The sequence below is a fragment of the Nycticebus coucang genome, chromosome 8 (genome assembly GCF_027406575.1).
Source record: "Nycticebus coucang isolate mNycCou1 chromosome 8, mNycCou1.pri, whole genome shotgun sequence".
Classification (NCBI taxonomy): domain Eukaryota; kingdom Metazoa; phylum Chordata; class Mammalia; order Primates; family Lorisidae; genus Nycticebus; species Nycticebus coucang.
The window spans coordinates 92,410,118-92,436,484 of NC_069787.1; the positions used below are offsets into that span (position 1 = coordinate 92,410,118).

The 26,367-nt window shown below is 43.1% G+C and overlaps 1 protein-coding gene across 2 annotated transcripts in view; it reads right to left on the reverse strand.

The window, feature by feature from the left end:
* The window catches only part of SCAP (SREBF chaperone), an 89,312-nt gene that overhangs the window by 36,468 nt on the left and 26,477 nt on the right, over positions 1-26,367 (reverse strand). For both annotated transcript variants that reach the window (XM_053600502.1, XM_053600501.1), the window contains exon 2: positions 10,344-10,561. In XM_053600502.1, the coding sequence (XP_053456477.1) occupies positions 10,344-10,465 (122 nt within the window). In that variant the 5' untranslated portion in view covers positions 10,466-10,561. The remainder of the gene's footprint in view (positions 1-10,343; positions 10,562-26,367) is intronic.

Consider the following 26,367-nt stretch of genomic DNA (forward strand, 5'->3'; position numbering starts at 1 on the left):
CACGCAGGTGGGTAATGTTGAGGGTATGTTCTGTACTGCTTCTCCGTGTTCCCAAGAAAGATTACTCTCAGTTGTCCAACTTGCTGGATGATGCACCTTCCCGCCATCTCACTTCCCTACCTCCCTACCAGTGCTCATTTCATCTCATATATAAGCTACTATACTTGAATCCTTGATTCTGAGGGACCCCAAGCTAAAACTTTTTTTTGTTGTTGTTGTTGAGACAGAGTTTTACTATGTCGCCCCTAGGTAGAGTGCCATGGCATCACAGCTCACAGCAACCTCAAACTCCTGGGCTTAAGCAATTCTTTTGCTTCCCAAGTAGCTGGGACTACAGATACAACACCCATCTATTTTTTGTTGCAGTTGTCATTGTTGTTTGGCTGGCCCGGGCCAGGTTTGAACCCACCACCCTCAGTATGTGTGTCTGGCCCCGTAACCACTGTGCTACGGGTACTGAGTCCCCAAGCTAAAACTTTTGGAAGTGAAGTCCAATGGAACAATGGAACATGAGCTGAGGCTTGGAGTATAGGTTTATGTGTCATCCTTTCTCCCAGGGACAGGTGTTCAACCACCACTGCTCTTTCCCTTTGCATTCTAGGATCTGGCCTTCCCTTCCCTACCCAGGTGTTCTATCTGTTCCCACCCTCTGGCAGGGGCCTGAGTGCAAAGGCAAGGTTGGTGGGGATCAGAAGTACACACCCATTGGCTGTGTCTTAGGGCAAGGTGAGGCGGCAGCCATCCCCATTCCAGACTGACAGCACCACAGCACAGCTGGTGGGCATTTTGGTGGATGCAGGACTTCCATCTACTCCCATTGGAAGGATATTTCAGTAACTTTAATGGTACTTTCCCCCCTGCCTTTTAATTAAGCAGCCCGGGATTTTCATGTTGCTCTGGGTCCAATAATTATGTAGACAGTCTTGGCTCTATAATCCTCCATTTTCACCCCCAGTCACCCATGATGGGAAGCTCAGGAGTCACTGAGGACATATGAGGTCTGAAAATTTAGTTCATGAACTTACCACTGTGCATTTACACTGGCAGCAGGGTACAAAGAGCTCAGTGAGGTGCCATAACCTCGGTATATCAGTGTCTCACAGTAGTGTTTGTGTCAGCGTGTGGTGATGTGTTGCTGAACAGCATCCATTATTTATTTATTTAATTTTCTGGGTGGGGGGAGATGGTCTCACTATGTCACCCTTGGTACAGTGCTGTGGCATCACAGCTCACAGTGATCTCCAACTCTTGGGCTTAAGCAACTCTCTTGCTTCAGCCTCCCAAGTAGCTGGGGCTATAGGAGCCGACCACAACGCCCAGCTATTTTTTTGTTGCAGTTTTCACTGTTTAGCTGGCCCGAGCTGGGTTTGAACTTGCCAGCCTCAGTGCATGTGGCCAGCGCTGTAACCACTGTGCTCAGCACTGAGCCAGCATTCATTATTGTTGTGTTTTTGTGTGTCATTGCAAGACTGTCAGAACAGATAGAACAATGAACAAACATTCATAAATTTTTTTTTTTTTTTTTTGCAGTTTTTGGCCGGGGCCAGGTTTGAACCCACCACCTCCGGTATATGGGGCCAGTGCCCTTCTCCTTCAGCCACAGGCACCGCGCATATTCATAAATTTCTTATTAAACGTGGCAAGAGTGGAAGTGCAATCAGGGAGGTAATAGTCCAAGTTTATGGGGATAATTCCAGGAAGAAAACAGCAGTACACAAATGAATTAAATGTTTTTATGAGGGGAGAGAAAACATCACTGATGAAGAGAGCGTCAGGGTGGCCAGGAACGAGCAGTACTGATGAAAACACTGCAAAAATGTATCTAATTATAGGCTGGGCATGGTGGCTCATGCCTGTAATCCTAGCACTCTGGGAGGCCGAGGTGGGTGGATTGCCTGAGTTCACGGGTTCAAGACCATCCTGAGCCAAACTGAGATCTCGTCTTTAAAAACAGCCGGGTGTTGTGGCAGGCGCCTGTAGTCTCAGCTACTTGGGGAGGCGAAGGCAAGAGAATCACTTGAACCCAAGAGTTTGAGGTTGCTGTGAGCTATAATACCATGGCATTCTACTAGGGGTGACAAAGTGAGACTATTGTCTCCAAAAAAAATTTTTTTTTCTCATTATGTATCAAAATCATCAGCTGACTGTGAGAAACATAGCAGACCAAGTAAACATCAGTAGAGACCCAGTTAGGAAAATCTTAACTGAAAATCTTGGCCAACAACTCATGCTTCTTGTGTCACAACAATGCACCAGCTGGAACGGCACTGTGAGGGAGTTTTTAGCCAACAAACAAACAATTGCACTGAAACACCCTTCTTAGTCACCTGATCTGTCCCCCAATGAAATTTTTCCTTACCCAAAGATAAATATCAAAAGGAAGAAATTTTGATGATATTCCGGATATCAAGGGTAATACAACTACAGTTTTGATAGCCAGTCCAGAAAAAGAGTTCCAAAACTGCTTTGAAGGGCAGACTAGGCACTGGCATTGGTATGTAGTTTCCAAGGGGAGTACTTTGAAAATGACCACAGATGTATTCAGCAACAAGGTATGTAACTTTTCTTCTAGGATGAGTTTATGAACTTAATTGTCAGACTTCATACAGACAAGCAACCACAGAAACGACTCAGAGAAGATATTTCACAAGACTCTTCCTAGGAGACATGGAGTGTGGGGAGACGCTTTCTCTCTTCTCTTCCCAGGGGAGAATAATACCAGACAATGCGCAGGGTAGTGAAAGACTAGAAGGGGATATTTCTGAGATCCTGATTGCCCGTCTGTTGGGCATAAAGGAATCTTAGGGCGTTTAGTTGATAAAGGAGTCTTTGATCTTCTACTGAGCTTTTACAGGGCTTATTTGTGAGGACAGGGGTAACTTCTGCTTAGGAAGAGGCTCTGGCTTTGGAAAGTCAAACAAAGTCAGTGTCATGCATGAAGCAGCTGTAGGGAGATGGTCACTCGAGCTCTCTTGAGTCTAGACTTTAGGATGGAGGTCACAGGCACTTTAGGACTTTATGCTCAACTATTCAGCCTTGCTATATGGAACACAAGCACAGACAAGGTTTTAGTTACTCAGACTTCCTTCTTATTCACAAAACATACAGTAATGTGTCTACAGAATGACCACATGGCACAGAAAGAGGGAACCTGTTTCAAAGTTCCCTGTTAGTGCACACTCCCCACCCATGGGTCCATGGTGATCATAGAGAAACCTGACATGTGGGAAAATGGGAGAAAGAGGTGGAGAAGTGGGGATCACCCCAACTGAGATGTGTAGCCTCAGTCTAAGGGTACTGCTTTCCCACAGGGAAGAAGAGTAGGAAAGGGGCCAACTCTGTTCTGAAACACCTGCAGGTTTCCCATCCTTCAGGAGGTTTGGCATGGCCTCATCATGATTCCAACTTCTTCTCCAAGTTAAAATCCACTTTCCCAATAAGCAGCAGCTTGTGGAATCACAAGTGACCCTATGACTCTCACATACCATGGCACCCAGGCACCATCCTTTAGCCCTCGGAACACCTACCACTTAACTAAGGCAATTCTGGAGCAACAGTACCCTCTGCCTTGCTGGGCCACTGCTGGAATAGATCTCAGGTTCCAGTGGCTTAACCTCTATAAAATCTAAACAGACACCTCCTGCCACTGTGCCAATCTGCTACAAGTTTCATCAGATTTTCCCAGAGGAAAGAGCACTTGCTGTGCCCAGAGGCCAGGCAGGAATAACAACTAATCACAGCTCATGTACAAGGCTCATCACTAAGGTCATTTGAAATAGTGTATTTGGCTCTTAGTGATTGCGAATTGTTTTTTTTTTTTTGTAGAGACAGAGCTCACTTTATGGCCCTCGGTAGAGTGCCGTGGCCTCACACAGCTCACAGCAACCTCCAACTCCTGGGCTTAAGCGATTCTCTTGCCTCAGCCTCCCGAGTAGCTGGGACTACAGGCGCCCGCCACAACGCCCGGCTATTTTTTGGTTACAGTTTGGCCAGGGCCGGGTTTGAACCCGCCACCCTCGGTATATGGGGCCGGCGCCTTACCTACTGAGCCACAGGCGCCGCCCTTGGCTCTTAGTGATTGAAACCTGCAACCTCAACAACAGCTAAGAGAAGAAAGGCACACATCTTCAGGGTTGTTCAAGGGGAGACTAACTCTCCACATACACGTACACATGCCCTCTCTCACTCCCTGGATTCTTCCACCTGATGGAAACAAGCATGTTCCTAAGCTGTCACTGACTACCATCCCCTGAAGTCCTGCTCTGTTCCTTCCTTGGGGTGATGTGGTGGTGAACTGGGTCTTCTGCAGCACAGGTTAGATCTGAATACAGATGAAACAGGAGTCCTTTGGGCTCAAGTCTTTCATCCCAGGAACAATAAAAGGTTAGTAATTAAATGGAACTGGGATATCTAACAAAACTACTAAAAGCTATTTATTATCCATACTTAGTTTTCTGTAGGCAACCCTAGGCTCTGGCAGAAGAGAGAGCCGCTCTGAACAGAGAAGCTTCTTAGGGTAGAAGACAAGAGCAAAGCTTGTGTCCCTGGGTCTAATCTCTGGTTCCTGGCTATAAAGTCCCAGAATCTGTGGATTCTCTTATATAACCTTTATTGTCCTAAGAGACTGAGACTTCATTTAGCCTTGGAAAATTTTTCCTAAAAAAATCAGGGTTTTTTTTCTTCTTCTTTTTTTTTTTTAAGAAACAGTCTCACTTTATCACCCTTGGTAGAGTGCCGCGGTGTCACAGCTCACAGTAACCTCCAACTCTTAGGCTTAGGAGATTCTCTTACCTCAGCCTCCCAAGTAGCTGGGGCTACAGGCGCCTGCCAGAATGCCCAGTTTGGTGATTTTTGTTGCAGTTTGGCAGGGGCTGAGTTCAAACCCACCACCCTCAGTATATGGAGCCGGTATCCTACCCACTGAGCCACAGGTGCCACCTTTCTTCTTCCTTTTGATAGAGTCAAGCACAGCTGATCTTTTTTTTTTTTTTTTTTTTCAGTTTTTGGCTGGGGCTGGGTTTGAACCCACAACCTCCGGCATATGGGGCCAGCGCCCCACTCCTTTGAGCCACAGGCACCGCCCAGCACAGCTGATCTTGACTCCTAGCCCAGACTTTTACTTTTCAAATTTACTTCACTTTTTTTAGAAAGAGTCTTACTCTGTCACCTTGGTAGAGAGCATGGCATCAGCCTACCTCACAGCAACCTCAAACTCCTTGGGCTTGAGCAATCCTCCTACCTCAGCCTCGAGAGCAGCTGGGACTACAGGCACCCGCCACAATGCCTGGCTAGTTTTTCTGTTTTTAGTAGAGATGGGGTCTCATGCTTGCCCAGGCTGGTCTCAAACTCCTGAGCACAAGAAATCCACCCGCTTCAGCCTCCCAGAGTGCTAGGATTACATGTGTTGAGTTACCATAACTAGCTGTCAACCAGGTTTTAAGGAAAAAAACAGACAACTTTATAATCACGTGACAAAGATGAGAAAATAAGTACACAGCATAGAACATTAAGAATGTGATTGTGGGCAGCGCCTGTGGCTCAGTCGGTAGGGCGCCGGCCCCATATACCGAGGGTGGCGGGTTCAAACCCGGCCCCGGCCAAACCGCAACAAAAAAATAGCTGGGCATTGTGGCGGGCGCCTGTAGTCCCAGCTACTCAGGAGGCTGAGGCAAGAGAATCGCTTAAACCCAGGAGTTGGAGGTTGCTATGAGCTGTGTGAAGCCACGGCACTCTACCGAGGGCCATAAAGTGAGACTCTGTCTCTACAAAAAAAAAAAAAAAAAAAAAAGAATGTGATTGTACATGGCTCGGGGCCTGTAGCTCAAGTGGCTAAGGTGCCAGTCACATACACCACAGCTGGCAGGTTCGAATCCAGCCCGGACCTGCCAAACCACAATGACAACTGCAACCAAAAAATAGCCAGGCATTGTGGAGGGCGCCTATAGTCTCAGCTACTTGGGAGGCTAAGGCAAGAGAATCGCTTAAGGCCAGGATTTGGAGATTGCTGTGAGCTGTGAAACCACAGCACTCTATCCAGGGCAACAGCTTGAGGCTCTGTCTCAAAAAAAAAAAAAAAAAAGCATGAGATTATACAGAAGGGTGTTCCCTTCCCTTTACAAAGAAAAACAGGGCAACTATAAAAACTGGAGGAAACTACAGTGACGTCAGAGGGTGAAACCAAAGGAAGACAGCAGGTGCTTAAAGAAGCATGCCAAAGTACTGGCCCATTATTTTGCTGCGGGAGTGGTAAGCTGAATGACCACCCCCACACTGAAGGAGGAGAGAAGATGTTACTTATCTTCCCGCAGGGCTTAGCTCAGGTGTTCTCCTTCCAGGAAGCCTCCCTGACATCTTCTCCATTTGCACCAAGACAAGGTCATATCTGCTATACACATTATCCAATGACACTGGTCTCAGACTGCAGGATTTGAGGGGAGGGACCACCATCTCTGCATCATGGGTCTGGCACAATCCTTCTTACTGAGGTAAGAACATAAAACCCACCTTTATGTTCTAGCCTCAATTTCTACTGAACAGGGCCACCTCAAAAAGGCCCTTTGTTTTGGCACCCATAGCACAGTGGTTACGGCACCAGCCACATACACCAAGGCTGGCGAGTTGGAACCTGGCTCAGTCCAGCTAAACAACGACAACTGCAAAAAAAATAGCCAGGCATTGTGGCAGGTGCCTGTAGTCCCAGCTACTTGGGAGGCTGAGGTAAGAGAACCACTTAAGCCCAGGAGTTTGAGGTTGCTGTGAGCTGTGATGCCACAGTACTCTACCGAGGGGTGACATAGTAAAATTCTGTCTCAAAAAAAAAAAAAAAGCCCTTTGTTCTTTGTCTAGGCAGATCCTATCTAGCCCTGTTTCTAGCCTACCACCCACAGGTGGGACTCTCTTAGGTCTCTCGTTCAAGGAGTAAGCTCCTTGCAGGTCTCTTGTTCAAGGAGGAAACTTGCAATAAAAGGAGTCAGCACCAGTGGTCTCCAAAGAATAGCTTCTTTTTTTAGTTTGTTTGTTTGAGACAGAGTATCACCATGTGACCCTTGGTAGTGTGCTGTAGCATCACAGCTCACAGCAACCTCAAACTCTTGGGCCCAAGCAATTCTCCTGCCTCAACCTCCTGAGTAGCTGGGACCACAGGCACCCACCACAATGCCCGGCCACCTTTTGTTGCAGTTGTCATCGTTGTTTAGCAGGCCCGGGTCAGATTCAAACCTGCCACCCCAGGTATATGTGGCTGGTGTCATAACTACTGTGCTATGGGCACCGAGTCCACAGTATAGCTTCTGATCTCCCCATGGACCTGCTAGCTGTAGTACCTACTACTATTACTACCCCTAAATGCAAAGTCTCATCATCTTGGAAAGAACTAAGAAATAATCCTTTCCAATGATGTTAGGTGATCAAACAAAATGCCACATGTAAAATAACACCACAGCTAATAGTCAAGAAAGATTAATCTTTATTCCTTTCCTACGACCCAAATCTACCCTTAGACTCACCCACCCTTCCTCAAAAGTGAGGTTCAGCCAAGCATACTTGGTGGATGTAAGGCAGGCATCTTTTCAGCTCAGCTGCACCTAGGCTGTACTCACACTTAATTATTATCATTATCAATCTATCTATTCCCTAACCCTCCATCTCATTCTAATTTTCCCCAAGTTGGGGGAGTATCCTCCATACTTGAGAACTTAGCCATTTCATAAAGTTTTCATACCAGAGGTCCTCTCATCAGATATCCAAGGATAGTATTTCAAACACATTTATGATATCAAATCATTCATTCAAAGAAAAGATCCAACTGCACCCAAACAGCTGCCACACACTCCATGTTCCCTGCCCAGGAAGCTGCCCGTTTCCAGCCCATTGCACTCAATCCCCTGAAGATGAATGGCAAAGAAGAAATAGCCTTTCCTCTCCCTGTAGCTACAGCTGTCTTTGTGAAAAGGAAGTAACAAGTACCTCTTCAACTTAACCTCCTTCAACAGCTGTGATAATGACCGTGAGTGCCACCACAACTGCACCTATAGAAATTAGAATAGCCAGGTGAGGTAGCTCATGTCTATAATCCTAACACTTTGGGAGGGTGAGGCAGGAGGATCACTTGTGGCCAGGAGTTTGAGCAGCATGGGCAACACAGTGAGAGAAAGGAAAGGGAAGGGGAAGGAAAAGAAAAGAAAGATTAGCTGAGTACACCTGTAGCCCTAACTTCCTAGAAAGGCAAGGCAGGAGAACCACCTAAACCAGGAGTTTGAGGTTATAGTGAGCTATGATGCCACTGCACTCCAGCCTGGGCAATAGAGCAAGATCCTGTCCTCTTTAAAAAAAGAGAGAGAGATTTCAAATTGTATATAAAACTAGTACATTGTACCCCACGATTGCATTAACGTCCACAACTATGATTTAATAATAAAAAAAAAAGAGAGAGAGATTAGAATAGAAAACACTTTTATCTCAAAGGTGTATCAGAGAACTTCAGAGGAATGTTCAAGAAAAACACAGCCAACTGGTTCTCAGAGTGTCATCCCAGTTCTGGGAACTTGTTTCAGAAGCAAATTCTTGGGCCCACCCCACACCCGATAAATTAGAAACTCTGGGGGGAGCCCAGTGATCTGTGTTTAACATATCCCTCAGGTAACTCTGATGCTAGCTCAGGGTTGAGAACCACCACATTAGCATGCAGGTCAGGTCTAGAAAAGTGACTTCAAAAGAAAGAACAAGGCTCGGCGCCTATGGCTCAAGCGGCTAAGATGCCAGCCACATACACCAGAGCTGGCAGGTTCGAATCCAACCTGGACCTGCCAAACAACAATGACAATTGTAACCAAATATAGCTGGGCGTTCTGGCAGGCGCCTATGGTCCCAGCTACTCGGGAGGCTGAGGCAAGAGAATCGCTTAAGCCCAGGAGTTGGAGCTTATTATGAGCTGTGATGCATGGCACTCTACCAAGGGTGACAGCTTGAGACTCTGTCTCAAAAAAAAAAAAGAGAACGAGAGAGGTCAATTAATTTAAAGGAAACAAACAAACAAACCCAAGAGCTGGGTTCTCAGAGCACTCTTAATTCATTACTTATAGGATAAGTCTACAAGAAATTTTATCTTGTACAACACAATTTAGCAAAGTCTAAATGTCAACACAAACACACTAAGCCAGAGTGAGGCAGGGTGACAGAGTACCACAGGGGCAGGCACCAGAGCCTAAGGCTTGCATTTGAACCCCAATTTCCCTACTTATTAGTTGTGTAGTCCAGACAAATTTCTAAGTCCCCATCCCCCTTTGTTAAATGGAAAGGTAAACAGATCATTTCCTTAAAGGTTATTGTGAGGACTGAAGAGACATATAATTATATACCTGAAGCATCAACAAGACATCCAGCAGGATTCTTTCAATGCTATACATCTTTCTTATCATTAATTAGGGAGGAACTTGAGATCGTTAACAACTGAATTGAACAAGGAGTTGAGTTCAACTCTAGCACAGCACTGAAAGTATCTATAAATATTATGTAGACAATGGATCTGGAAAACAGAATTCTTTCCAGAAAAAAATAATAATAAAATAGACTCTTTTCATGGCTGTCAGTGTTTTAGAGACAAAAGGATAGTCAGATATCTTAGTCAAATCCCTCCTTTTACAATGTCATGGTCAGCCACAGTCTTTAGGCTTCTCTGAGGCCCTATGAAAGACAGATAAACAAAGCACAGCTACAGCTCTCACTATGGTCCCTGACAAGTGCAGCAGGCCCCCCAAATCAGTAAGGGGTTCCAGATGAACACAAGAAAATGACTACAGAGCAGGGAAGCAACTCTCTAGATTTAGCCTGCAGGAGGTTATCCAAGGAACTGTTCAAATGGAGTTTGCCGGCGGCGCCTGTGGCTCAGAGGACTAGGATGCCGGCCCCAAATGCTGGAGGTGGCAGGTTCAAACCCAGCCCCGGCCAAACACTGCAAATGGAGTTTGCCTTGCAGTACCGAAAGAAGTCTCTTCCTCTTATCTAGGTACTAAAAGGAAACTACAACTATTGAGAAAGAAAATTAAAAGATCAAGCCTTTCCATTATCTCATAGTTTCTTAGAAGTGTTTAAATATAATTTTGAGATAGAATACCAGTAATGTAAATAAATCTGGTAAATCACTCAGTCAGGGTCAGCCTGGATTATTTTAGTTCAATTAGCTAACAACTCCAGGACTAGAGTTTGCCACTCAGTAGTTCCAATGAGCCCAAGTTTCAATAGTATAAAAAGCACACAGAGTCCAAGGGCTCCATAGTAGAAAAGATTAGGAAACCTATTGTCCCAAGACACTGGCCCACCATATTCAAGGAAACCCAGAAACATACCAGCAGGCTAAGATGCAAAACCCTGTGAAGAGGATGATGGGGATGGGGTAGGATGCACAGAGCAACCCATGGTTGTAGAAAGCCCGAGATATCTTCTCACGCAGCCTTTCAGTCAGGGTCATCCTCAGCTGAAGTCACCTTGCTGCCATCCCGGAAAGTGACCATGGATCAGCCTGGCATACAGTGGGCAGTACTGACAATGGATATACCATCAGTAGCTAGAAGGGAGAAAAGTCAGAAGGGAGAAAAGTCAGTTAATGAAAAAGTACTGGGTTCTGCACACTAGGGTTGCTGAGGGAAGGTAATAGTTATGTGGGCAGGGAAGAGTTTCAGAATGCCCACATGCAAGGTCTGAAGACATCAATTCCAACACACACGTACAAAATCTTCGTCATCTCACAAGTGACTGTAGGCTGCTCTCTTATTAGTCTAACCAAAGTAGCCAAAAAACTGCCCTTCAGCTCAGATAATAAGCTGCTAATTCTCTTCGATTTAGAAAAGGCCACCCACCAGAGGGAATTTTTCTCACATGTGGCACAGGAAAGGATGCTTGTGCAACAGACATCACCTTTGGCTGCTCTCTACCAAACAGGCATTCTTCCCACCTACTTCTGTGCACAGGCCAGATTGAGAGAAATCCTTGGGAAAAACCTTTATACAGTAATGGCTCCCCCCAAACCACATTCTTGTACAAATAGTGATTCACTGATAAAGAATGTTCAGTGGAGTCAGCCCTAAACATAAAAACACCAAAAAGCTTAGGCCCTTGACATAAAAATCATCAAACAACATTCACTATGGCAGCAGTATTAGGTAGAAGTCTCTTCCCCTGGTCCCAAGGTTGTTCCTGGGAGTGTATGAGCACAGGGCCTCTCCTGTTGCTGCCTGCCTAGTGGCTGTCACCTGCTTTGAGTAACAGCAGCCAGGTGTGGCTCAGGGCACCCACATCCCTCCAAAGATTTGGCCTAAATATATTATCAGTCAATGTGCCCCTTCCAGACCCAAGCCACACCAGTGGGGCCTCTCTCTCTAGAATTTGACTTCTGAGCAGAAAGAAGCAGGAACTAGATATTTGTGGTACTTATTCATCCCGGCAGAGGTTCCTGCTCCTAAAATCCCCAGGCTGTTCTGGCTCCAGTCCTTTCTGAAGACTGGCTCATCAACTTTTTTTTCCAGGCTATAAACTGTTCCAAATCCTTCCAATGAATCCTCTTTTTGCTTATGCCAGCCAAAGTTAATTTTCATTGCTTGTAAACAAAGAACCTTAAGCCAAAAAAGTCAGAGTAGAAAATTCTAGTAAAAGACCCAGAGATCTAGAATTCTCCTCCTTACTGAGCCCTCCAATGGAATCCAACTTCAAATCTATTTCTCTTGTTCCATTCGCTGTTTTCTTTGGTCTGTGCCAGAGGAACCTGTCCAGATACCGTGTCTTGGCTTATGTTCACAGATGAAAACCTAGCCAAAAAGATGACTCCTCAGAGAAGTATCAAGATCAGAAAGGAGAAACAAAAGGAGTCATACCATAGCCAATTCACAAGACAGAAAGAAAGGCTATCACTTCTTCTACCTTTCTGAAAGCACAAGCCTTTTTCCAGTACAGAAACTTTCTCAAGGACATACAAAGAACCCTCTGTCCATCCAGTAGGGAATGGATAAAGGAGGCAGCAGCTGAGAGCTGCTGGTCCAGGGAGCAGAGCTGTTCATAACAGTTCTACTATTCATGAGGCTCATCTGGTACAAGACTGGTCAAAGAAGTCTCAAGCAGTGGACCCAGAGCAGGAGGCTACCTATAGTGTTCACCACCCAGCATACAGAAGGACTTTGAGGAAGCAATGTTCCTGCTCCTGTGCCTCCCATCCTTCCTCCTGCCCCTGTGGGGAAAACAAACACAAAAGAAATGTACACCTGCACAGCAACACTATCAAGAGGATCCCTGAAGACTAATGGCAACAGATGCTAGGTTGTAGCACTTCCAACCTAGGGTCTTAACCAGCCCCACATCTCTTCTGCTAAATATTCCCCAAAGTCATGCCCTCAAGGAAATTCTGATCCTACCAATCCTAATTCCCTTCTCAGGCCTCTCTGGCACATATATCAACAACGCAGAAGAGACGAGGCCCACCTTTGCAGCCCAGCTTTTATACTTAGAACTACTAATACAAGAAAAAACTATCTAACTCATTTCCATTCTGCAGCAAACACAAATCTTTCTGACTTCCATTGATCTTCATTAATTATACTAATTGTTAATTTTCACAGCACCCAAAAAACAAAGAAATCCAAATTCGAGTTCATTACACAGTCCACCTACCTGAACCTAGCAAGAAGAGAAATTTCTTTCTATTCCACAGTATATATTTCAGTGCAAAGCTATTCCAAAGTAAAATTTACCCAAGCTATACCAAAAACCTGTTTTTCTCACATTGCCTCACACTTATATGTTGCTTCAAATCAAAATCTACATCTCTGGGCTGGTCGCGGTGGCTCACGCCTATAATTCCAGCACTTGGAAGGTCGAGGTGGGTGGATTGCCTGAGCTCACAGGTTCAAGACCAGCCTGAGCCAGAGCAAGACCCGCATCTCTAAAAAATAGCCAGGTGTTGTGGCAGGCGCCTGTAGTCCCAGCTACTTGGGAGACTGGAGGCAAGAAGATCACCTGAACCCAAGAGTTTGAGGTTGCTGTGAGCTAAAATGCCATGGCACTCTACCAAGGGCAACCAAAAAAACAAAAAACAAACAAACAAACAAAAAAACAACACATCAAAATCTATAGCTCTGGCTTCCTGGGTTTAAAAAAGACACAATCCAGTCCTGAAGGCCTGAGTGAACCATATTACATAAAAATGTAAACAATCCTGGTGCCTGCCTTTGCAAGAGACCCCACCACAAGCAAAAATAAAGGGACTTGTTATTGAAAATTCAAATTACAGTTGCACACATAAAGGAAAAAAAATTGCTAGAAGCAAGGCAGAAGAACAGTCCTGAGGGAAGTCTACAGAGAGGACAAGCCCAAATCCAGACCCACAAGCACAGAAGAACAGCATTCAAGACTGGATTGAGTAGTCAATACTCATCTGACCTTGTCATAGTTTGCTTAAGGTGCTGGAGACTTTGAATTCATCCCAAATAAGAAAATAAACATGGAAGTTTTGAAAAATTCCATACATACACAATATATGCATTAACATATGACATAATTAAAAAAAGATGAGGAGCTATTTACTTTGTGCCTATATTCACCTAAAACTCTCAGCATTTATAATTTTCTTCAACCACTTCATACGTATTAAGAACCAACCAAGAAAAATATATGTGCTAAAGGACCAAGGGAAGTAGAATTTTTTTTTTTTTTTTGCAGTTTTTGGCCCAGGCTGGGTTTGAACCCATCACCTCCGGCATATGGGGCCAGCGCCCTACCCTTTGAAGCCACAGGCGCCACCAGGACCAAGGGAAGTAGAGAAAACAGATGCGGGTAGAGGAAAAAAATAAAGGTATACAGATTGCATGCTCTGTTCATTTCAATGAGTAATCATAAAGCTTTCTACAAATCATTCACTGAAAATCCTTACCACCTCCTCTAAGCTTCAGTCACATTAGGTCTATCATACTTGTTTCTACCACAAATGTTTCCTATCTGATTTCTCCAGAATTAATGCCTAGAAGTGCAATGGGTGGGTTGTATGGTTATGTTTAAGGTTTCAAAAAAATGTCACAATATTTTCCAGAGTGCCTGTACCATTTTACATTCCCTCTAGCAGCGTGAGAAATCTAGTTTCTTCACTGCCTCACTGGTATTTGATACTACCACTCTTTTTTATTTCAGTTGTGTAAAAAGGTATGTATTGATCTCCAACTGGGCCATAATTTGCACTTCTCTAATGGCTAGTGGTATTGAACTTTTTTTCATGTGTTTATTTGCTATCAGTATGTCCTCTTCAATGAAATGTCTCTTCACTGCCTTGGACCATTTCCAATCTCAATTGTTTAACTATTGATTTTTTAAAAAATAAAGTGAGATATAATTCACATACCATAAAATCTACCTTTTTTGGGCTTTCACAGAATTGGGCAACCATTACCACTAATTCCAGAAATTTTCATCTCCCCAAAAGAAACCCTATTCCATCTGCAATCACTCCACACTCTCTCTACCACTTAGCTCCTGGCACCCACTAATCTCATCTCTGTCTATATAAATTTGCCTGTTCTTAACATTTCACACACATGGAGTCATACAACGTATCTTTGGTAACTTCTTTCACTTAGCATAATGTCTTAAAGGTTCGACCATGTTGTAGCACGTTATCAGTACTTCATTCCATTTTACAGTTGAATAGTATTTATTAAGTGGAGGCTGCATTTTGCTTATGCATTGACGGACATGTGGGTGGCTTTTTGCCTATTGTGAATAGTGCCATGATGAACATTCCTGTGCCAATTCTTTTGAGTACAGTCATTCTCAGGAGTACATCTGCTTCATCTTAAGGTAGTTTTCTCCAGTGTTTTTTCCTAAAATTTGTATGGTTTACATTTAAATCTGTGATCCATTTGAGTTAATTTTTGGATAAGGTATAATTTTTACATTCTTCATTTACCCTACAGATAGCCAGTGTCCCAGCATCATTTTCAAAAAGACTATCCTCTATTTAACTGCTTTTGTACCTTTTTCAAAAAAGCAGTTAGCTATAGTTTGTGGGTCTATTTCTGGGTTTCCTATTCTTGTTCTAGTGTTCTGTGTGTCCATCTCTCCACCAAGACAAGTTGTGATTACCATAGCCACAAAATAAGTCTTGAAATGGGTAGAGTGACTCCTCCCATTTTATTCTTGTTCAAAATTGTTTAATGAGCCAGTGTGGTGGCTCGTGCCTGTAACCCTAGCACTCTGGGAGGCTGAGGCAGGAGGATCACTTGAGCTCAGGAGTTGGAGGTTGCAGTGACCTATGATGATGTCACTGCACTCATCTGGGGTAGTAGAGCAAAATCCTATCTCCAAAGAAAAAACTGTTTGAGCTGTTCCTTTGCCTCTCCACATACATATCAGAATACTCTTGTCTCAATCTATAAAAATCTTGCTAGGGTTCTGACAGGAATTGCAATAAACCTGTATATCAATTTGGGAAGAACTGACAGCAACGTAGCTCACAGGAACATCAAACTCCGGGGCTCAAGTGATCTTCCTGCCTCAGCCTCCCAAATAGCTGGGACTACAGGCGCCCACCAGAAGCCCAGCTAGTTTTTCTATTTTTAGTAGAGACAGGGTCTCACTCTTGCTTAGGCTGGTCTCAAACTCCTGAGTGCAAGCAATCCACCTGCCTTGGCCCCCCAGAGTGCTAGGATTACAGGTGTGAGCCAGAGCATGTAGGCAACATTTACTTTTTCAACTGTTACAAAAATCTCCTGTACTTTTTCTATAAGTTGACGCTACAACTTGGTAACCATTTTAAAGGCATTTGAAATATGTGATAATGCAATTGTCATTCACTATGAAACCAAGCAGTATATTTGGTTCCATAAAAATGGAACTGCAGGCTAGGCGCAGTGGTTAGGATGCCGGCCATATACACCGGAGCTGGTGAGTTCGAACGGAGCTGGTGAGTTCGAACGTGGCCCAGGCCTGCTAAACAACAATGACAACTGCAACCAAAAAATAGCCGGGCATTGTGGCGGGCACCTGTAGTCCCAGCTACTTGGGAGGCTAAGGCAAGAGAATCGCTTAAGCCCAAGAGTTTGAGGTTGCTGTGAGCTGTGCTACCACAGCAGTCTACCAAGGGTGATGTAGTAAGACTCTGTCTCAAAAAAAAAAAAAAAAAAAAAAATGGAACTATAATCTTAAATTACTAAATGCATACCTTTTAGGCTGGGCGCGGTGACTCATGCCTATAAACCTAGCACTCTGGGAGGCCCAGGTAGGGGGACTGCCTGAGCTCAGGAGTTCAAGACCAGTCTGAGCCACAGTGAGACCCCATCTCTACTAAAAACTGAAAAACTAGCCAGGCATTATGCTGGGTGCTAGTAGTCCCAGCTACCCAGGCAAGAGGATCTTCTCTTAAATCCCAAGAGTTTGAGGTTGCTGTCAGCTAGGACACCACAGCACTCTACCTAGGGTTACAGAGTGAGACTTTAAATAAATAAAAACATGCCTTTTTCGGGTGGTGCCTGTGGCTCAGTGAGTAGAGCGCCAGCCCCATATACCGAGGGTGGAGGGTTTGAACCTGGCCTCAGCCAAACTGCAACAACAAAAAAATAGCTGGGCGTGTGGCAGGAACCTGTAGTCCTAGCTACTTGGGAGGCTGAGGCAAGAGAATCACCTAAAGCCCAAGAGTTTGAGGTTGCTGTGAGCTATGATGCCACAGCATTCTCCTGAGGGCAACACAGTGAAACTCTGTCTCTAAAAAAACAAAAAACAAGGGTGGCACCTGTGGCTCAGTGAGAAGGGCACCGACCCCATATACCGAGGATGGTGGGTTCAAACCCGGCCCCGGCCAAACTGCAACAAAAAATAGCCGGGCGTTGTGGTGGGCGCCTGTGGTCCCAGCTACTGGGGATGCTGAGGCAAGAGAATCGCCTAAACCCAGGAGCTGGAAATTGCTGTGAGCTGTGATGGCACAGCACTCTACCAAGGGCAATAAAGTGAGACTCTGTCTCTACAAAAAAAACCCAAACAAACCAAAAAAAAAAAAAAAAAAAATGCCTTTTAAAAAAGAATGTTTAGCTGTGGAAAAGTCTGGCAGCTCCCCAAAAATTAAACTCAGAATTACCACATAATCTAGCAGTTCTACTTCTAGGTATATAACCAAAAAAATTCAAAGAAGAGACTCAAATAGATACTTGTACACCAATATGCACAGCTGCATTATTCTTACCATCCGCGAGATAGAAACAAACCAAATGTCCATCAACAGCCTATAATGCAATGAAATATTATTCAGCCATAAAAATGAAGTACTAATACATGCTAAAATATGGATGAACTTTAAAAACACAATGCTAAGTGAAACAAGCCAGACACAAAACTGCGTATGTTGCATGATTCCCATTTAAATGAAATATATACAATAGGTAAATCCACAGAAATAGAAAGCAAACTGTTGGCTGCCAGGAGTTGGTAGGAGGAGGGAAAGGGCATAGCTTTTCTTTTGGGGAGATAAAAATATTTAAGCCAGAGGCAGTAGTTGTAAAACACTGTAAATGTATTAAATACTACTAAATCGTAATCTTTAAAATGATTAATTTTATGTTATATGAAGTTCATCTCAATAAATAAGAAAAATAGACATTCTTCTTATATTCTTTCTTTTTTTTTTTAAGAGACAGAATCTCATTTTGTCACTCTCAGTAGAGTGCTGTAGCATCACAACTCACAGCGACCTCTAGCTCTTGGGCTTAGGTGATTATCTTTCCTCAGCCTCCTGACTAGATGGGACCACAGGCGCCCGCCACAACGCCCAGCTAGTTTTTGTTGTTGTTGCAATTTGGCCAGGGCTGTTTTTGAACCCACCACCCTCAATGTATGGGGCCTGCACTCTACTCACTGAGCCACAGGCACTGTCCGAGATTCTTCTTATATTGTATCAATTGCTCAAGCACATGGCATAGTTCAGTTGATCTTATTTGGATTGAGAGTGTCGTGGTGTCACAGCTCACAGCAACCTCCAACTCTTGGGCTTAAGCGATTCTCCTGCCTCAGCTTCCCAAGTAGCTGGGACTACAGGTACCCACCACAACACTCAGCTATTTTTTGGTTGTAGCTGTCATTGTTGTTTGACGGGCCCGGGCTAGATTCGAACCCGCCAGCTCTGGTGTATGTGGCTGGCACCCAAGCTGCTTAAGCTACAGGCGCTGAGCCAGCATATACTTTAATCATGTCACTATCACTACCCCTCCTCCTTAACCACACTATTCATCAAGTGAATCTGTGGCCCTCTTGAAGACCTCATTCATACACAAAGCTGTTATTCAGCCTTTTCTCACCCCTCTGAAGATGGAACAAACAAACAAAATAATCTCATGCAGAAGAAATATTTGTATCTTATATTGTACCCTTAACAGAGTATACATATCTCAATCCTAAATAATCAAAACACTGACATTAAGGTTATAATCAAGACTTGACAATGACTTTCCCTATTGCTAGTAAGAAATTATGTTAGATGTTTTGTTAATTCATTCATTCAGAAACTGACAGACTTTATCTTTCTCCCATCCTTCCTAGAATTTTCTTCCATGCCATGTCATGATACTTAGCACTCTCCAAAGCAGCAGAGGTGGTAGGCAGTTCTAAAAGGTTCTGGGCAAGGCAAGAGAACATGGGGATAGGAAGAAACTAAAGCCCTGGCCTTGGCTTGGCGCTTATAGCTCAGTGGTTAGAGCACCAGCCACATACACCAGAGCCTGCTAAACAACGACAATAGCAACAAAAAAATAGTGGGGTGTGTGGCAGTTACCTGTAGTCCCAGCTACATGGGTGACTGAGGCAAGAGAATCACTTAAGTCCAAGAGTTTGAGGTTGCTGTGAGCTGTGACACCACAGCACTCTGCTGAGGGCGACATAATGAGACTCTGTCTCAAAAAAAAACAAATAAATAAATAAATAAAAATAAATCCCCTGGCCTTGCTTATGTCCAATCTATATTACCAAAGGCATAAAAGAAAGCTAATATATAAGGGCATGGCACCTGCAGCCCAGTGGTTAGGGTGCTGGCTACATACACTGGGGCTGGCAGGTTCAATACCGGCCAGGGCCTGCTAAACAAGGACAATTACAACAAAAAAATAGCTGCGCGTTGTGGCAGGTGCCTGTAGTCCCAGCTACTTGGGACGCTGAGGCAAAAGAATCACTTAAGCCCAAGAGTTTGAGGTTACTGTGAGCTGTGACACTACGGCACTCTACCAAGCGTGACACAGTGTCACTCTGTCTCAAAAAAAAAAAAAAGGTAGGCGGTGCCTGTGGCTCAGTGAGTAGGGCACTGGCCCCATATACCAAGGGTGGTGGGCTCAAACCCGGACCTGGCCAAACTGCAAAAATAGCCAGGCATTGTGGCAGGCACCTGTAGTCCCAGCTACTTGGGAAGCTGAGGCAAGAGAATCACCTAAGCCCAAGAGCTGGAGATTGCTATGAGCTGTGATGCCACAGTACTCTACCGAGGGCGACAAAATGAGACTCTGTCTCATAAAAAAAAAAAAAAAAAAATATATATATATATATATAAGTTTGATGACCTTCTGGATAGTTGGTGCAACAAAAAAGTCACCACTAAGATGTGCAGCTGACACATGCAAAGCCTTAAAACCCAAAGCAGACAACTGCTCAAACCACAAGGTTATTCTAAGATAAGCTACTTAGAGAATGTCTAAAGTTACCAAAATATGCAATGTGGTCACATGCAGGCTTAAAAGTTTAAATTAGCAATTCTACTTCTAATCATCTATCCTGCGAAATAAAGATATGCATAAAGATTCTGCTATAAGGATATTCGTCAAAATCATGAAGTGGTACGTTATGTAGCCATTAAAAATGAGGTTGTTTGATGCCTGAGACTTAAGTGCAAAATGGTTCAGAGATGGAGATGAAACCAGACTGGCAAAATGTTGATACTGTTGAATCTAGATCAAAGGTAACCACACTTTTCCTATAAAGGGCCAATTAGTTATTATTTTAGGCTTTATGAGCCATAGAATCTCTATTACAACTACTCCATTCTGACGCTATACCAGGGAAACAACCAGCCAATATGTGATTAATCAAATGAGCATTGCTCTGTCCTAATAAAACTTTTGTTTATAAAACTAGCCTTCAGGCCAAGCACAGTGGCTGTTGCCTTTAATCCCAGCACTCCGGGAGGATTGCTTGAGCTCAAGAGTTTGAAACCAACCTGATCAAGAGCGAGATCCATCTCTACTAAAAACAGAAAACTTAGATGTAGTGGCACACACCTGTAGTCCTAGCTACTCAGGAGGCTTAAGCAAGATCACTTAAGCCCAAGAGTTGGAGGTTGCTGTGACCTATGATGACACCACGGCACTCTACCCAGGGTGACAGAGACTCTGTCTCAAAAAAAAAAAAAAAGGCCACATGCAGTGGCTTATGCCTACAATCCTAGCACTCTGGAAGGATGAGGCAGGAGGATTCCTTGAGTTCAGGAGTTGTAGACGAGGCTGAGCAAGAGAGAGATCCATCTCTACTAAAATGAACAAAATTAGCCAAGAGTGGTGGCACATGCCTGTGAGTCCCAGCTACTCAATTGCTTGAACCCAGGAGGACTTTGAGACTGCTCTAAGATAGGCTGACTCCACACTACTCTAGCCTGGGTCAACAGAGTGAGACTCTATCTCCAAACAAAACAAAACAAAACAAAACAAAAAACAGTAGTCACTTCACCCTCCAGCTGCAGCCCCACCACCTGCCCTTATAGGAGTCTGAGTGGCCTCAGCAACAACTGGTGTGGCAACTCTCCTCAGGAGACCACTACATTTCCTTATTTATTTATCTATCTATTTATTTAGAGACAGTCTCACTTTGCCGTCCTCAGTAGAGTGCTGTGACATCACAGCTCACAGCAACCTCAAACACTTGGGCTCAAGCAATTCTCTTGCTTCAGTCTCCCGAGTAGCTGAGGCTACAGGTGCCTGGAGCACCGCCCGGCTATTTTTAGAGATGGGGGTGCACCCGCCTCAGTCTCCCAGAGTGCTGAGATTACAGGTATGAGCCACCATGCCCAGCTTCACTAGATCTCTTTTTGTAGCCTTGCCATGGAGACCTGTATGTACATAGCCAATGTGAATTCATCCTTATGCTATCCCTGGCAAAGTTGCCAGGGATATTTTCAACAAAGGATTTGATTTTGGGTTGGTGAAACTGGATGTGAAAACAAAGTCATGCGGTGTCGTGGAATTCTCCACAGTTAGTTCATCTAAAACAAACACTGGTAAAGTTGCTAGAACCTTGAAGATCAAATATAAGTGATAAGTATGGCCTGACTTTCACAGAAAAATGGAACACTGATTACACTCTGAGAACAAAAACTGCAACTAAGACCAAAGTTGTCAAGGTCTGAAACTGACACTTGAACTTCGGACCCAACACAGAAAAAGAAAAGTGGTAAGGGCGGTGCCTGTGGCTCAAAGGAGTAGGGCACCGGCCGCATATGCCGGAGGTGGCAGGTTGAAACCCAGCCCCAGCAAAAAAACAAAAAACTGCAAACAAAATAGAAAAGAGAAATAGTAAAATCAAGCTCTCTGGCCAGGCCCAATGTATAATCCTAGTACTTTGGGAGGCTGAGGTGGGAAGATCACTTGAGCCCTGGAGTTCGAGACCTGCCTAGGCAACATATCAAGATCCCATCTCTACAAAAAATTTAAACTAGCCAAGCAGGAGATCTCTTGAGCCCAGGAGTTTAAGGTTACAATGAGTTATAATAATGCCACTGACTCTAGCCCAGGCAACAGAGCACATACCCATACAGCAATAGCTTATTAATTGTCAAAAGTGGGAAACGAGGCACAAACAAATAGCTGAGATATCAGAAATCAAATTCAGAATCTGGATAGCAAATATGATCAAATTAGAATTCCAAGCAGTAACCCAAAAGATATCTCAAGAATTCAACGAATTCAAAGACCAAATGACCAAAGATTTTGACACATTGAGACAAGAAGTTGCAGCCCTCAAAGATATGAGAAACACAGTAGAATCCCTCAGTAACAGAATGGAGCAAGCAGAAGAAAGGATTTCTGACATTGAAGACAAAACTTTCGAATGCTCCCAAACTCTCAAAGAGGAAGAGAAATGGAGGGCAAAAACAGATCACTCTCTCAGAGAGCTCTGGGATAATTAAAAAAAAAAAAAAACAATATTTGTCTTATAGGGATCCCCGAAAGCGACGAAGTGGCTTCACAAGGCAAAGAGTCTCTTCTCCATGAGATTGTGAAGAACTTTCCAGACATGCCAAGAGATTCTGAAATTCAGATAGCAGAAAGTTTCAGAACTCCAGCATGACTCAACCCAAATAAGACATCCCCCAGACACATCATAATCAATTTCACTAAACTTAATATGAAGAAGAAAATTCTGAAAGCAGCCAGATGAAAGAAAACCATCACCTACAAGGGCAAGAATATTAGAATAACTGCAGATCTCTCTGCTGAAACCTTTCAAGCTAGAAGAGGATGGTCATCGACTTTTAATCTACTAAAACAAAATAACTTTCAACCCAGGATCCTGTACCCAGCTAAACTGAGTTTCATTAATGACGGAGAAATTAAATACTTCAATGACATTCACATGTTGAAGAAATTTGCCATAACTAAACCAGCTCTCCAGGATATTCTCAGACCTGGAGAATCTCCATAAAGACCAACGTAATCCTCCACCACAAAAGTAAACCCACCCAGAAAATTTTAATCAAATTCCAACTTCCACAGTCGCAAAAGGATTAAAAATGTCCACCGGATCTCAAAAGGGTTATCAATATTCTCAATTAATGTGAATGGTTTAAATTGTTCTCTAAAGAGGCACAGGTTGGCTGACTGGATACAAAAACTCAAGCCAGATATCTCCTGCATACAAGAATCGCATCTTACATTAAAAGACACATACAGACTCAAGGTGAAGGGATGGTCATCTATACTCCAGGCAAATGGAAAGCAGAAAAAAGCAGGCATTGCAATCCTATTCACAGATGCAATAGGCTTTAAACCAACCGAAATAAGAAAGAATAAGGATGGACACTTCATATTTGTTAAAGGTAATACTCAATATGATGAGATTTCAATTATTAATATTTATGCACCCAACCAGAACGCACCTCAACTTATAAGAGAAACTCTAACAGACATGAGCAACTTGATTTCCTCCAGTTCCATAGTAGTTGGAGATTTTAACACCCCTTTAGAAGTGCTGGATAGATCCTCCAAAAAGAAGCTAAGCAAAGAAATTTTAGATTTAAACTCGACCACTCAACATCTGGACTTAACAGACATCTACAGAACATTTAATCCCAACAAAACTGAATACACATTCTTCTCATCAGCCCACGGAACATACTCCAAAATCGACCACATCCTAGGCCACAAATCTAACCTCAGCAAATTTTAAAAAATAGAAATTATTCCTTGCATCTTCTCAGACCATCATGGAATAAAAGTTGAACTCAATAACAACAGGAATCTGCATACCCACACAAAAACTTCAAAGCTAAACAACCTCCTGCTGAAGGATAGATGAGTTATAGACGAGATTAAGAAGGAAATCACCAAATTTTTGGAACAAAACAACAATCAAGACACGAATTACCAGAACCTCTGGGATACTGCAAAGGCAGTCCTAAGAGGGAAATTTATAGCACTGCAAGCCTTCCTCAAGAAAATGGAAAGAGAGGAAGTTAATAACTTAATGGGACATCTCAAGCAACTGCAAAAGGAAGAACATTCCAACCCCAAACCCAGCAGAAGAAAAGAAATAACCAAAATCAGAGCAGAATTAAATGAAATTGAAAACAAAAGAATTGTACAACAGATCAATAAATCCACAAGTTGGTTTTTTGAAAAGATCAATAAAATAGATAAACCCTTGGCCAACCTAACCAGAAAAAAAAGAGTAAAATCTCTAATTTCATCAATCAGAAATGGTAACAATAAAATAACAACAGATTCCTCAGAAATTCAAAAAAATCTTTAACAAATACTACAAGAAACTCTACTCCCAGAAATATGAAAATCTGAAAGAAATCGACCAATACCTGGAAGTACACCACCTACCAAGACTTAGCCAGAATGAAGTGGAAATGTTGAATAGGCCTATATCAAGTTCTGAAACAGCATCAACTATACAAAATCTCCCTAAAAAGAAAAGCCCAGGACCAGATGGCTTTACGTCAGAATTCTACCAAACCTTTAAAGAAAACTAGTACCTATATTACTAAACCTCTTCCAAAATACAGAAAAAGAAGGAATATTAACCAACACATTCTACGAAGCAAGCATCACCTTGATCCCCAAACCAGGGAAAGACCCAACAAGAAAACAAAATTATAGACCAATATCACTAAAGAATATTGATGCTAAAATACTCAATAAGATCCTAACAAACAGAATCTAACAATGCATCAAAAAAATTATACACCACGAACAAGTGGGATTTATGCCAGGGTCTCAAGGATGGTTCAATATATGTAAATCTATCAATGTAAGTCAGCACATAAACAAACTAAAAAATAAGGATCATATGATTCTTTCAATTGATGCAGAAAAAGCTTTTGATAATATCCAGCATCACTTCATGATCAGAACACTTAAGAAAATTGGTATAGGGCGGCGCCTGTGGCTCAGTCGGTAGGACGCCGGCCCCATATACCGAGGGTGGCGGGTTCGAGCCTGGCCCCGGCCAAACTGCAACCAAAAAATAGCCGGGCGTTGTGGCGGGCGCCTGTAGTCCCAGCTACTTGGGAGGCTGAGGCAAGAGAATCGCGTAAGCCCAGGAGTTGGAGGTTGCTGTGAGCTGTGTGAGGCCACGGCACTCTACTGAGGGCTATAAAGTGAGACTCTGTCTCTACAAAAAAAAAAAAAGAAAATTGGTATAGAAGGGACATTTCTTAAACTAATAGAGGACATCTACAGCAAACCCACAGCCAGTATCGTATTGAATGGAGTTAAACTGAAATCATTTCCACTTAGATCAGGAACCAGGCAAGGTTGCCCATTGTCTCCATTGCTCTTTAACATTGTAATGGAACTTTTAGCCATTGCAATTAGGGAAGAAAAGGCAATCAAGGGTATCTACATAGTGTCAGAAGAGATCAAACTTTCACTGTTCACAGATGACATGATCGTATATCTGGAAAACACTAGGGATTCTACTACAAAACTTTTAGAGGTGATCAAGGAATACAGCAATGTCTCAGGCTACAAAATCAACACCCATAAATCAAAACCCATAAACAACAACCCTTTATATATACCAACAACAACCGAGCCGAAAAAATAGTCAAGGACTCTATTCCTTTCACAGTAGTGCCAAAGAAGATGAAATATTTGGGAGTATACCTAACAAAGGACGCTAAAGATCTCTACAAAGAGAACTGTGAAACTTTAAGAAAAGAAATAGCTGAAGATGTTAACAAATGGAAAAACATACCATGCTCATGGCTGGGAAGAATCATCATTGTTAAAATGTCTATACTACCCAAAGCAATATATAATTTTAATGCAATTCCTATTAAAGCTCCATTGTCATATTTTAAAGATCTTGAAAAAATACTATTTCGTTTTATATGAAATCAGAAAAAACCTCAAATAGCCAAAACATTACTCAGCAATAAAAACACAGCAGGAGGAATCACGCTACCAGACCTGAGACTGTACTATAAATCGATAGTGATCAAAACAGCATGGTACTGGCACAAAAACAGAGAAGTAGATGTCTGGAACAGAATAGAGAACCAAGAGATGAAGCCAGCTACCTACCGTTATTTGATCTTTGACAAGCCAATTAAAAACATTCAGTGGGGAAAAGATTCCCTATTTAACAAATGGTGCTGGGTGAACTGGCTGGCAACCTGTAGAAGATTGAAACTGGACCCACACCTTTCACCATTAACTAAGATAGACTCTCACTGGATAAAAGATTTAAACTTAAGACATGAAACTATAAAAATACTTGAAGAAAGTGCAGGGAAAACTCTTGAAGGAATCGGCCTGGGTGAATATTTTATGAGGAGGACTCCCCTGGCAATTGAAGCAGTATCAAAAATACACTACTGGGACCTGATCAAACTAAAAAGCTTCTGCACAGCCAAGAACACAGTAAGTAAACCAAGCAGACAGCCCTCAGAATGGGAGAAAATATTTGCAGGTTATACCTCCGATAAAGGTCTAATAACCAGAATCCACAGAGAACTCAAACGTATTAGCAAGAAAAGAACACGTGATCCCATCTCAGGGTGGGCAAGGGACTTGAAGAGAAACTTCTCTAAAGAAGACAGACGCACGAGCTACAAACACATGGAAAAAAGCTCATCATCCTTAATCA